Source organism: Cygnus olor, chromosome 8 (assembly GCF_009769625.2).
Source record: "Cygnus olor isolate bCygOlo1 chromosome 8, bCygOlo1.pri.v2, whole genome shotgun sequence".
In the NCBI taxonomy this organism is placed as follows: Eukaryota; Metazoa; Chordata; class Aves; order Anseriformes; family Anatidae; genus Cygnus; species Cygnus olor.
The window spans coordinates 15485798-15500432 of NC_049176.1; the positions used below are offsets into that span (position 1 = coordinate 15485798).

The window sequence follows — 14635 nt, forward strand, 5'->3', positions numbered from 1 at the left end:
AATTATATCACAGAATGGCTCAGGTTGGAACGGACCTTAAAGATCATCTCGTTTTAACCCCCCTGCCATGGGCAGGGATACCACGCACTAGATCAGGTTGCTCAAAGCCCCATCCAGCCTGGCCTTGAACACCTCCAGGGATGGGGCATCCACAGCCTCTCTGGTCAACCTGTTCCAGTGCCTCACCACCCTCTGAGTGAAGAATTTCCTCCTAACACCTCATCTAAATCTCCCCTCTTTCAGTTTAAAATCATTCCCCCTTGTCCTGTCATTATCTGCCTGAGCAAAGAGTCGATCTCCATCTCTTTTATAAGCACACTTCAAGTACTGAAAAGCTGCAATGAGGTCACCCCTGAGCCTTCTCTTCTCCAGGCAGGACATCCCCAGCTCTCTCAACCTTTCTTCATAGGAGAGCTGCTCCATCCTCTGAGCATCCTTGTGGCCTCCTTTGGACCCACTTTAACAGCCCCACATCCTTCTTGTGCTGGGGGCCCCAGACCTGGATGCAGGACTCCAGGTGGGGCCTCACAAGGGCAGAGCAGAGGGGGACAGTCGCCTCCCTCGACCTGCTGGTCACACCTCTGTTGGTGCAGCCCAGGATGCAGTTGCCCTTCTGGGCTGCAGGCACGCACTGCTGGCTCATGTCGAGCTTTTCATCCACCAGAACCCCCAAGTCCTTCTCTGCAGGGCTGCTTTCAGTGAGTTCTTCTCACAGCTTATGCTCATGTCTGAGATTGCCCTGACCCAGGTGCAGCACCTTGCACTTGGACTTTTAGAACCTCATCAGGTTCATGTGGGCCCACTTCTCAAGCTTGTTCAGGTTCCTCTGGATGGCATTTCTTTCTTCTGTTATATCAACCGTACCACTCAGCTTAGTGTCGTCTGCAAACTTGCTGAGGGTGCACTCGATCCCACTGTCTATGTCATTGATAAAGATATTAAACGTTACTGGTCCCAAGACAGACCCCTGAGAGACACCATTCATCACTGGCCTCCACCTGAACATGGAGCCATTGGCCACCACTCTCTGGGTGTGACCTTCAAGCCAATTTCTTGCCCACTGAATGGCCCACCCATCAAGTCCATCTCTATCCAATTTGGAGACCAGGATGTCATGTTGGGCCGTGTCAAAAGCCTTGCAGGTGTCCAGGTAGATGACATCAGTCAGTCTTCCCTTGTCAACTGATGCAGTCACTCCATCAGAGAAGGCCACAGACTGGTCAGGCACGATTTGCCCTTGGTGAAGCCATGCTGGCTGTTCCGGATCACCTCCTTGTCCTCCATGTGCCTTGACACTGCTTCCAGGAGGATCTGTTCCATAATCTTCCCAGGCACAGAAGTCAAGCTCAATGGTCTTCCTTTCTACCCTTTTTAAAAACGGGAGTGATTTTTCCAGTCAGCAGGGACTTCCCCTGACTGCCAGGACTTTTCAAATAGGATGGAGAGGCTTGGCAACTCCATCAGCCAATTCCCTTAGGACCCTGGGATGCATGGCACTGGGCTCCATGGACTTGTAGCTGTTCATTTTCATCAGGTGATCTCGAACCTGCTCTTTGCTTATGGTGGGAGGGCCTTTCCTCCCCCAGCCTGTGCCTAGAGGTTCAGGGAAACAAGAGACATGGGAAGCCTGAATGGCAGGGAAGACTGAGGCAAAGAAGGTGTTGAGTACTTCAGCCTTCTCCATGTCTTTTGTTACCAGTTCTCCCTTCTCTTTTATCAGAGGAGGTACGCTCTCCTTGTCCTTTCATTTCTGGCCAATGTACCTATAGAATCCCTTCTTGTTCTTCACATCCCTTGCCAAGTTCAGGTCCATCTGTGCCTTGGCTTTCCTGATCCCACCCCTGCACATCCAGACAGCATCCCTGTACTCTTCTCAGGCCACATGTCCCTGCTTCCAATTATTAGCTCCTCTCTCTCATTTGCCTAAGTAGAAGCTCATGGTGATTTTGCTACTGTAATATTTCCATGTCTCTGTCCCTGGTTGAGAGGCTTTTCTACTTTAACTGTAATTTTATCAAAGTAAAACATATTAAGGAAATAAATCAGAAATACATCACAAAGTAGATATTGTTGTATTTCATTTTTCAACAGTGCTCACATCCTCACCATTTCTGCATTTTAAATCAAAAAAGGTAACAGTTTGCTTAAATCTGATCACTGGAAAGAAATTTCTCCAGTCAAGAAAGCCTGAAAAGAAAATTAATGCAATGTTTTCAAGGAGAAAAGTTAGTAGTAGCATTTGTATGGTAGTACCAAACACCATTTCTTAAGGTCCTAGTGTGACATATTTTAATACTCACCAGGTAATACTAGTACTTTATCACTAGAGCTCAGAGGATAGCCATCTTTATACCATGTAAGAACCGGAGGAGGAACAGCATTGGTCTCACAGTACAGTGACAGGGGATTGTTGACAATCACATCCTTATTTTCTCCACCTCTTCCTGTATCCACCATGTTACCAGTTTCCCATCCTTTATAAGGCTTTTGGAAACTAGGAGGAACTACGATTGAGAAGGAAAAAAAAAAATAATTTTACAGTGGAAACAACTAGTTATGAAGTCAAGAGATACAAAAGATACTGTAATTGTTAAATAGCAGTAAGTAAAATTAAGTTTATTAAATTAACCTCCCCCCATTTAGATTAGCCAGGATAATTCTACTACTTTTCAACAGAACAAACAATTGACCAAGCTACTGAATGTTTTCCGGAGGCTAATAAATAACAATGTAAGAGGACCTGATAACAAGACACAGAGGGTATTGATTAACAATAATTATTTAAATAGCAAACTATCTGCTTTCAATCAAATTCTAATTTTGTTTAAAATTTCACAAATGACTAATGAATGTCTTCTTGTATTTACACAATGCATAGGCCAACTGGGTGCTTATGCCTGGAGCCTCCAAGTACTACCTGATACAGTTAATAAAATACGACCTCTCAGTTTAAGCTAAATTAAAACTTTTTCATATAAGGTAGAGGAAGATCAGATCTATGACAGCATTCCACTGATTTTAGACACTCTCCATGTCACAACATGTGAAACAAAGAAGAATCAAATACTGTATTTCTTAAAGATGAACTAAATATACATGCAATAGAAATCACACAGAACACAAGAGTATTAGAATAGACTAAGGAGGACTAAAGGATACAAAAATTATAAAGAATTCCAACATTCCAGAACATAAATAAGGAGGCTCAGACTACCAAAAAATAGGAATTTTATTATTTGAATTCTGTTTACCTTGTATATTTACATCAAATTCCACTTCATCCTCTCCAGCAATGTTGGATGCCAAACAAGTGTAACGACCAGTGTCTGATACTTGAGCCTCTTTAATCTGCAGAAAATGGCCACTGGCTTGGATAATGACATGATCATCTGGTTTAAGAGGCTGTAATGTATTTTTAACATGTAAATTAATAATATGGAAATCATAAATTAGGAATAGCCCTATTTGTGGTAGCAGTATGACATCATCTCTCTTGGTCAAATTCTGATTGTTTCAAAATCCTTCCTAAGGCAGCATACTGGGAATAAGAACTTTTTTTTTCTTTTTTTTTTCTTTTTTTTTTTTTTTTTTTTAATATTTCCTCTGTTTTGATAGCACTGACAACCGAACATCCTTCAATTTTTGGTCATGCTGCCAGCAAGGGCCACTTTCAATTCTTGCAAGGGAAGCAGTAGCTTAGGACACCGCTTGGGGTGCAGTCCTGAGCCAGGTGCTCCTGGACTTGCATCCTTGGCCACAGGTGGTGCAGGGGAAGGAATGCTTTGCACAACAGCGGCAAGCCCAGCTCTCCTCCGTCATTCACTCAGCCCAAAAGCTCTTCCTCCTGGAGTAACTCTACTCAAGCCCCAAGCCCTTAACACTGGAGACAGTTTTGCTTTTCATCTTTGTCAGACGCTGTGTATTTTCACCTTTCTGATCTTGGTAGCTGGTCTCCCAAGGGGATGTTGTTTTACATCACACCTAACCCTGTCTGCTAGCTGCTGCTGAAAGGAGCAATGCCACCCTTGTCTGGCTCTTATGGCATCTGATTAAAGCATGGTGACTCAACCCCTGAAGTCACTGGCCAAGCTGATGAGCTGATGGAAAACCTACACTTGGAGAACAGTTTTCTGTGAGTTTTACAATCTGATCTAACTCATCCTACAGTCACACAACCACTACGATCTGCTGCCCAGGAAGGACATGGTGTGAACATAAAACTGATGTAGTAGACATGCACAGGATTAGATGTTATTGTACCTACAAGTTACATCACACGACAACACAGACTACAGCAATATAACCTACATCTCTCAATAACAAAAATGGAACACATTAGGGAGTCACCTAATTCATGGCCTTCAAGGGACAATTCAGTCCACGGATGTGAATGAAAGCCATTTTCCCAGGGGCACAGCAAGAAAAAGCTGCTGGATGTCAGTGCTCTGACAATGGCAGCAAGCTGCTTATAGCCACTGTCCTTCTTTGAGGCCCTTTCAATTCTCATTGGCAATATAATCAGTACGCCCAGGAGGGCCTAGAATTACAGCATATGCTCAAAGCAGGCAGAGAGTGTATACACAGTCTCTCCTGTGACTCCAGGTTGTTTCTGCATGCTCCATAAATCCAGCAAGAGCTTGTCCAGCTGCAGAGATGCAGAAGTCTGCCCACATACGTGCCCTGCCAACAACAGCTAAAGCGAGAGCTGTTATGTTCTCCTTCCTTACACAAGAGTTGCACTGTTTCTTTGTTATTTACAGCAACTCCCAGTAGGTTACACATCAGTATGATTCTGTGGCATCGCCCTTCAAAACTGCTTCTCCTCCAGACCGATGCTGCTGCAAAGGCTGCGTGTGGCAGGAACCACACCTCATTCCCCCTCGCAGAGGATCCAGATGCTTTTGTGGCTTTGCACACTCTGCCAGAACGAAGTGGGAGGCTCTCTGCAACTTCTGCAAGGGCAGCAGTTAGAGGAACCAAGCATGGGGCCATTCTGCACAAAGGCCTTTGGGGAATGCAAATGCTGGCAAAGCGACATGTGGTAATACCATGGGACGCTACTTCTAGGTAGAGCCCTCCCTCTTTAAAGCACAGGCCAGCAGTAGGCCCTGGAAACCCCATGGCTGATGTCTCAGTTGTACTGCGGGGCACCCACAAAGAAACGAGGGTCAATTTGCAGAGATCTGACCAGCAGCAAGCATCCTAAGAGATTCAAGGGGTGATTCTGCCAGCAGGAGACAGGGGAAGATGACTTCCTACTGACTTTAGCAGTGCAAGCGAGCCTGCTGCACTACATGAATGTTCATTAGTAGCAATAATGAATATGCAGTTGTTTCTGTAAGAAATCCACCCATTAGAAGGAATTAAAGTAGTCACTGGCCTGTCCATCCTTGTACCAGCTGATTGCAGCAGCAGGAATGGCATGCACTTCACACTCCAGGGTAAGGCTGTGGTTTACTTTGATCTTCACTTCTTTAGGGGAGAGACCCATCCCTGAGCTATCCCCCTTGTTAATGGTGGGTGGAACTGCACACAAAAACAAAGGGAGTGAGAGAGAGCTTCCTGAGATACTGTCTTATGCAGAATTTCAAAACTGGCTGGACAAAGGGAAAACCCAGACAATAACCCTGGGAAAACCAAGTGCATTCCCCATATAATCTGGCTCTTTCCCACAACTCAGCTAATATAGTTCAGCCGTGTTCAACATTTGTAGACATGCAAACCTACTATAGCCTTACCTAGCTATAGCACTTTATTACGCATTTGGCTTAAATTCTACAAAGTTCAGTGTACTGCAGTCATTAAAAAGCATTTTAATGGAAACCAATATTCTCAGAACCATATGTCTGAACCAAAGTCCACACTCAGAGTAGCTGGTTAAAACTCAAAATTTCCATTCCACTGAAACCCCAACGTTGCAAAATCTTGTTTCCTTCTGAATCAGAATGAAAACAGAACATTTCAAAATTCTTAAACGACCCCCCAGCCTGGTCTCATAATACCTCTGAAATTATTTTAAATGCTTTCAAAATTGTTCTATTTTATTTTTTAATGTGATATCTTAAATTCTCCCTAATGCTTACAGTACCGTAATAGCTGACAGTTGCAATGGCAGTGGCGGGGGGCTGGGTCAGGGGGGTGCTATATAGTCATACTTCAATTATGAACTCTCTTCTCGTTATTCCTAGTCCAATGGGGCCTTATTAAGAACTTTGTGTAATTAAAATAACAGTATGGTTACTGTGAGAGAGCAAACCAAACTCCAATTCAGACTGAAAGGTTAGCAAATTAAAAAAGAGAGAGAGATGAGAAACTATGCTTGACTGAGCCCATAATGAAGAGTTTGAGCATTAAAATAGAATATTAGGCACAGATGCCCAAAGGACAATGTGCTGACAGGAAAGCTTGAATGGGAAAGCTTTTGTGCATATGGTCTTTTACGGGAAGATATAAAAATAGTATCCTCCTGTTTTACCTTACTCAAGAAAGTTTTCCATTAGATGTTAGGGCTCCCCTCCCCTCCTTTTTTTCTAAAAGAGTTTCAGTACTCACGAGATTCTCTGCTCACATCTATTGTGTTGCATTTGTCTGATTTGAAAATCATGACCAAAAACATTTCAAAAGAAACTGAAGTTCATCATTTCTTAAATGTCTTCACCTGGGTGGTACAAAGATTCTTGGCCCTACACCAGCACTTGTAAAGGATGCAACAGCAAACTTTTCCAGTACCTTTCTTCAAGCAATGACATGAGCTAATGCAGATGTTTGGTAAACAAAACCACTAACAGAAATCCCTTCGTGCACCAGGATAGGTAACACACTGAAAAAAATGGAAGAATGCAAACAAAAAAAAAATTATATTGGAAGCGTCTCCTTACTGTATACTTTCACTTCATAGTGTTTCAAAGTTTCTCCAGCCTCATTTGTGGCTATGCAGGTGTATCTCCCAGCATTGTCCTCCTGTGCACTTAGAATCTGCAGGGTCCGACCACCTGCCAGAAAAGATCATTCCTTAATAGTGTCTAAGTTACAATCTTTCTTTCTGATTATTTAAACGATTTCTGCAGCATGTTTTCAATCCTTTGGTCTTGATTCTGCCCTTAGATGAGCTTAAGAAACTGAATGCTTACCACCATGTATACCCTGCAATAAATGAGTGCATAATTTGCAGCAGTGCTTTGGATCACAACACCTGTTGCTTGGAAAAATCTTGGAAAATCTTGGATTCTTGGAAAATCTGTTAACATAGCTTTTTAGTAGAAATTTCTTGAAGATAGTTAGAAAGAAGTGACTTAGGATTCTGCACTTCATTCACAGAAAATGGAAAAGTAGGTATTACCACTGAAACTAAGCAAAACCAGAATATCCAACATAAATTGGTAGATGTGAGCCTCTGAACTGCATTTCATTTTCAGTGCAGTATTTCATATGAAATAGGCCCCCAACTCCCTCTCCACAGAACGGATAGCAGCAACAGCTACAATGTGAAATGAAATTTAAATATGAATGAATCAGTCGGATTTAAGACTTCAGGTGGCCTCTACAACTTTGATATCCATCAATTTCCTTCCCATACTATCTTGTTTATGATTTATATTGTCTGCATTCTCAGAGATGAGTCACTGTTTAATTTGGCTGCAGCTCTTTTCGGACTCTTCCTAAGAATTGTACCCCCATGTAATAATTCACTTCCTCGCTGTCAATATCAAGACTCATTCCTTCTCTGAACAGCTGCAGCTAATAATGCTGAAGTACTGGTTCATGCACATTACTTCAGTGTTACAAGCAAAGCTTTTTCCTGTTTTCCACCTCCATAGATGTTTTAGGTAACAGTTACTCCACAAATTAGAAATTGCAAACTACTAAATGCATAGAAAAATGACACCTCATTCTTCATCACTAGCTTTGTTGTTTTTCTCTCTCCATCAAGTTCATTCCCACACTTAATTTCAAGATACCTCCATTCATTAGTAACTCCAATGAATTTGTTTGGCATCATTTAGCTCTATGGAACAAAAGGATAAATACTTGAATACAAATAAAATACATGTAATTAGTCAGCTAGTTGTGAAGCACTTAAAAATAATGGAATTGCCAGTGCTAAAATGGTACAAATATTGCACTTCACAGAAATACATTCTTTGATTTATTAAAAAAATGTAGCAGTAACTAAACAATAGAAGAACAAAGCATTATACTAGTTCTCAACAAGAACAAAAAATTTACCTGGCAAAATGCGGATATTTCTGTTTGATTCTAAAGGATTACCATCTTTCAGCCAGGTGATTGTAGCTGGAGGATAGGAATAAGCCTCACAAACCAGTGATGTCGGGCTTTTGAGGATAACAGTGATCTCTTCTGCATTGCCATAGCTGTCTGCACCCACAATGACTGGAGACACTAGGAGCAACAAAATCATCAAACAGAGAAAAGACCGCTCTGAAAAGCCATTTTTGTGTTCAGTGTTCAGCCTCAGAATCTGGTTCCAGCCTCAAATAGCTGGGAGGCATTCCTAGTAGGCATACTGAAACCCAGAACCAGACAACATTCATTTGGTTTTACATTTTGTACTGCAGTCAAAGGTCAGCCCCTGTTGGTGGAATCCATCCACCCTCAAGCCCTTGTCAAACACAGGTCAGCAGGAAGCCAGCCACTTCTTGCACAGCAGCTGGCAGACCCGCTGCCTGATGATCCTGTGCACAGCAAACTGGTAGGAAGTATGAGCCTAGGAAATGAGGATGTGGAAAACAAACTCACCATTGTTTGTATTTGGTTATGCAATAACTATTATGGAAAAAGCAAACTGCAGATGGTTTCAGCTTTTACAAAAAGATTACAATCTGATACTCCTTCCTTGAATCACAGTAAGCCAACATACTGACTTGCTTATTCCCCACAGATAAGATCCTGTTATAGTTCTGCATTTTCTACCTCTATATTGTTTAAAGCACGGAACTGCTGTTTCTGTTGAACTACTGTCATTTATCGGTTGCATAGCCATTAAACTTTAATCATAGCCAGGCAACTTAAACCTTGCTATAATTAAAAGACTACAAAATTCCAATGTGATTATCTGTTTTTTTCCTGAGATTAATATTTTTTCTCTAAGAGCCAGCCCAGCTGTCTTACCAAGTACATTAAGACTGTAACTTTTGCTCTTATCTCCAGCTGTATTGGATGCAATACATGTGTATCTCCCCGTGTCAGTGACTTGAGCATTGGTGATTTGCAGGAAACGCCCACTGGACAAAAACTTGTGATCTTCATCCTCAGCTAGAGGTCGCCCATCCTTTACCCAGGTGATCTGTGGTACAGGATTCCCTTAATGGAGTTAAGAGAATTGCAAATATTAGCTGTTGTATAGCCTCCAGGATATTCCAAGATTTCTGAATAACAGAAAAATTCAATTTTGATGCCACCTTACAATATATTCGTTAGGAAGATGCTTTGGAATACATATTCTATAGTCTTTGAACATCCTGAAGTAATATATACCTCCTGTTAAATTCTACAGGACTTTAGAGAAGAAATACCACAGCACCTAACCTCTTGGTTACGTTTTATACTACCTTTAAACACGGGGTGCTAGTCCTGCCACATGCACTAAGGTTAAATCTGAAATTTAAAAATTCCACTGAAGTGAAAATTCCATTTAAAACACCCTGTTCAGAACCAGTGAAGATCAACACTATGAGATCAGATCAGTAAAGGTATAAATACTGTATACTTTTACCTATCACTTCACATGTCAGGGTAACACTGTGCTTCTCTTTCACTTTCATATCTTCCAGCTTATTTTCACCCACAATCCCTGGAGGCACTGGAATCAGACAAGGAGACAATAACAGCAATTATTACTTACAAACAATTTAAATATAGCAAAGACTTATTGAGGCCACGTGTGTCAGGGTGTACTTCCCTTAGTCACCGAAATCAATAAATGGTTCCCCTCTGACAGAAACAGCTCCAGATGAGAGACAGTGTAGAGCTACCCTGCCTGGACAACAGCTATACCTCTGTTCTGCACCCCTTAAACATGCTGGTCCATGACAAGGACAAGAGAGGGCCACAGACTCTGACTGTACCTCCTCACTGTTTTCACAGCTAGAGATTCAGGGTGCTGAGGCATATTCCCCACATTTCTAAGTATGGTTATCAGGGCAACATGGATGAACACTTGAGTTACTAGTAAGGCCAGGTTTGATTGTATGCACCACTAAGTTTTATAAGTTTGCAAACAAATTCCTTCACTCACATTAAGCGGCAAGTGATTCATTTGCTCAAACAATGTGCTTAAATTTAAGAGTTATTTTCCAACATTGATTGAAAGCATCCATCTAGAAGTCTAGGGAAAGAACAGATTTAAAACAAAACAACAACAAAAGCAGTTGGACAGAAAAAGCTCGCTTGTTCACATACTATGTGTGTTTTTTTTTCTTACAAGCACACTCAAAGCAATACAATAGATTACCAACAAGTAGGTGCTGTGTAAAGACATAAATGTGTTTTACGCAATTACAGCTGCCAGAGAGGCAGCTGAACAAATTACACATCTTGCTGTGGTACAAATCATGTTTCTCTGGGGAAATAAAAGATAAAACCATACCATTAAAATACCTATCCACATCCTGAATAGCTAACTCTGTACAAGAAAACTCGTACTGTATGACTGACTACTTGATGACATGTTTCCAACTAATCCTGGTCAACAGAACCACAGACACGTTACTGGATGAGGGAGGCCAAGCTGTCAATGTGTTGGTGAGGAGCCTCTCAGGCCCACAAACTTCCAGAGCACTGATGAACTGTTTCTTTCAAAGTAGAGGCAGTTGTAGATTCAGGAAAAAAGAAAATCAAAGTAGGCATGGAGTATTACGTATTTAAAAGGAGGCCTGCAATTATAAGAAAGCAGCCCAATCTCCAAGAGATTTGGGAAAATTTTATAACAAAAAAGCTGGACTAAGGGGCCAGATACTTCTCTTTAATAATCCTATAAAATGCAAACTTTCAGCCTATATGGAAGGTCTAAAAAAAGAGGAAGTAAAATATATTCAACAGCTTACTTGTGACCTACCAGTAAGTTGGAATCGAAAGTTTTATTAAAATAACAACCACGATAATATGCAGAATTCATTGTTAACAGAGAAAAATAATATGATACATGTGATCTTCCATACTAATGAAGAGTGCAAACTAGAGTAAGGGAAAATAAAAAGTTAAAAGAGATTCGAATTTCACTTGATGACTGGAATGGCAAAGATGCTGCTTCAGCACATCGAGAAGTTGGTTTCTGAACAGGACACATGGCAAGATGAGGGTTAGCAGAATTTAGTATGCAGGAAGATGGGGCCAGTACTGGCACTTTTACCCCCTTGTGGCGCAGTTATGATCACATTCCCTAGTGTGACTGTACAAGCAATGCAAAACAGACTTTGATATGTGTTCTAGTGTTCAAATATGACAAGACAAAGATGCATCAACTGGAGGAATTAGATGGGATAAAAAATAACCTATGATCATAAAGGTCAGGACATAAGTCTGGCCAGAAGTTAGTACGCATAAATAAACAGAGCAACTCATCACTTTGGCCCCAAAATAACACAGTAAGATGTCAACACATTTCAGAACTAAGACAAAGCCACACCAAATGTTTTGCAAATATGTAAGTACTAGGCTTGTTACACCAAGCTCTCCATGCAAACTGGCTCGCCTGTTGCACCTCCTACACCAATTTAGAGAAACACCAGGATGTCTCTGTATGGTTCCTATTTACAATGAGCTGGTGAATATAGTCTGTGTCACCATCAGGCCACATTCCTGTAACTTTCCTCTAGAAGGACAAAGAAATTACTGGGGGGAGGGAAGAAGAGACTGAACAAAGGAATTTTCCACTTATCCCACTTGAAATCAGCTTCACTGAGCATTTGTCTTCAAGGCAAACAAAGCCTATGCAAGAGAGATTCCCAGAAGCCTCATGAACACCCTGCTACTAACACCCTCCAAAGAAAACAGTAAAACAATGAATGCTTTTCAGTGTTTATACATCTCTTCCATTCTACCAGACTTACACTTCCATGAGCTCATCAAATAAACATGAACTGACATGAACATAAGTTATCATTTACAGACTGAATATGCATAAGTCAGCTGAAGGCAAGTGAAACTGATAGCACTCAGCAGCTTAAGGCACTTGGAAACTTAAGGCAATTTATATACAGTAATGCTGCAAGACAACTTCCATCAGGCCTGCTAATCATTGATAGAAATAATAAATAGCTACTAAACCGAAAAGCAGGGAGTGGGAGGGAAATAAAGTAAGTAATGTGACACAAATACTCATTAAGAGTTCCAAACAGCCATTAGTAAGCCTGCTGTGCTTGTATAATACGCTAGCAGGGTCACCCACTACTACCACACTTAGATATTTGCTTTACAATACCAAAAGTTCCAAGATTGAAAATTTCTGCTGGATCAGAGATCTGTTTTTCAAAATTGATTCCATCTCGTGTTTAATCTCCCTGTAGGTCCTGGCTTTGCATTCACATCTTTGTTGCAACAAATTATCATCATGCAAGTCAGCTATACACATTACTCCCAGTGCTGATTTTAATTCATGAGCATCATCATACAGGGTTGCAACCTTCTGCCTTCAAGCATTAGGTGCAACAGACACATAGAACAAGTTACACGTGGTTTTCTGAGGCTGTAGTTTTCTTTCAACTTTAAAACACCTTAAATTCAGGCTGGTGCCAAAGGAAACAGTGTTACTTCCCTGACCACTCACTCTTATCATCTTCCTTTCACCAACACTGGCATTCACAGGCTATGTGGTGAACAAGCAGGGAACTGACCTGGCTGAAAACTAACCAGACCAGGAAAAAACAACCTCCCCACTTTTCCAGATCACCTATAATCTGATTCACATTGTTCATCCTATCCAAGGCATAGAGAAGCTATGAGCAACAAGCAACTGAAGGGAGGGTGGGAATCTGGCTGTCAGCATCCCCCCAACTTCCATGAGACTGAAATAACAACGTAACTGAAGCCAGAGGTACATTGACACAGATCCTTTTCAGAAAAGGACCAACAAACCGCAAAATGTAAGTAGCTGCCAGTTATTCTAAATTATGCCTGAAGAATCTTAGTTTTTAAAAACGAAGAGTACAGCAAATTCACATGTAGAAGCAACTTCTCTTTAAAACCTGATTTTCCGACCATGTTATCAGATGCTTCTTTCTTTCGCCTAAGGATGTTTATTTTGGCATAATGATTTTTTAAATACAAGCAAAGTATACAGTATAGCCCCATATCTTTTCTTCTTCTATTGTAACAAAAATTATCATGTACCTACCTAGAACAGAAAGGTCAAAATCCTTCCTCGCTTCTCCTGCAGCATTGGTCACTACACAAGTATACTGCCCTTCATCTGATACAGTTGTGTGTGTCAAACGGAGCGTTCTACCCCCTGAGAAGAGAGTGAAAAAAATGTAGAATTATTAAAGTTCTGCTCCAACCAACATGCTCCCAAATCGTTAGCTCCAATTTCTTACGTTTTACTTAAATTTACAGGAGTATTTTCCTCTTTTTTAATGTGCTTAGTTTTGTTGAACAAGGAATAATGTAAACTGACCTTACCCCTACTCCCATAATTGTTGTGTGTCTGTGCAGCTCCTCAGCTTCCCAGTATTTTTAGACCGGTGTTTTCCATTGACTATGCTACTCTTCCTATCCAGTAATTGCCAAATTACCCTGACACATCCCTTCTCCCTCCACTCCCACACCTTTATTTTTTTTTCTTCAACCAATTGTTTTCTGGAAGAAATCAACAGATCAAATTGAAATTACTGAAAGCTTGCAGAGAAAGAGCATGCAGAGAAAATGCAACCTGCCCTAGACAGGTCACAAGTTGTATACAAACACATCAGAGGTACAGCCCAGTCCACATGAAAGTCATTGGATCAGTGCGGACACTGGATGCAGCAGGTACACTTTGTCTACAATATGCAGGATTTGTGCACATTCCTTCTACGCAGGAAATTGTGACAGGATAGAGTGTCTAAGACAGCAGGACTTTTGCTTACATAAGTACTTTGCTGTACTGGAATCTACATGACTGCACAGGAAAAATAATAAAGCAGAGAGAGAGACAGAGTGATGTACACAGAAAAATAAGTATATTTTTTATAAACACATGCATACGCTTGTATGGTTGACCAGAGGACCAAGAATATCCCCACTTTGACCTAGCAGCAAAACTTCTCATTGCATCCTTCTGGCAGAGGAACAGCAAAACAAGCTTCGGTGAGCATTTAAGTGTAAAAACAAACATGGTGGCCATCCCTTAACCTTTTCCAGTTTCTCATCAGCTGCTCTCACATTAACAATCATTACCACACAGGACACTACATCTAAACTGTTTGTCTGTGGATCTCCACTGGGTCTCATTACCAGGATGTATCCCACAAATTTATGTTCCTAGTCATGTGCTTTGAAGGAAGAAACTTAACCCGCTTGATGGATAGATTTCTTTCACCGAAGAAATCACACCTGCAGGACTGAGAAAGGCTCTGTTCTTGCAGTCTCATGTCACCCTGATCCCTTCTCCCACCCATACCCTGAACAAAGCTATGTAAAA

General features: G+C 41.2%; 1 protein-coding gene across 1 annotated transcript in view; it reads right to left on the reverse strand.

The window, feature by feature from the left end:
* Positions 1–14635, reverse strand: part of HMCN1 (hemicentin 1) — a 200588-nt gene that overhangs the window by 58731 nt on the left and 127222 nt on the right. Inside the window, 8 exon segments of the mRNA XM_040565286.1 lie at positions 2301–2504; positions 3252–3402; positions 5381–5526; positions 6879–6992; positions 8227–8400; positions 9130–9321; positions 9734–9820; positions 13352–13465. Coding sequence (XP_040421220.1) covers positions 2301–2504; positions 3252–3402; positions 5381–5526; positions 6879–6992; positions 8227–8400; positions 9130–9321; positions 9734–9820; positions 13352–13465 — 1182 coding nt within the window.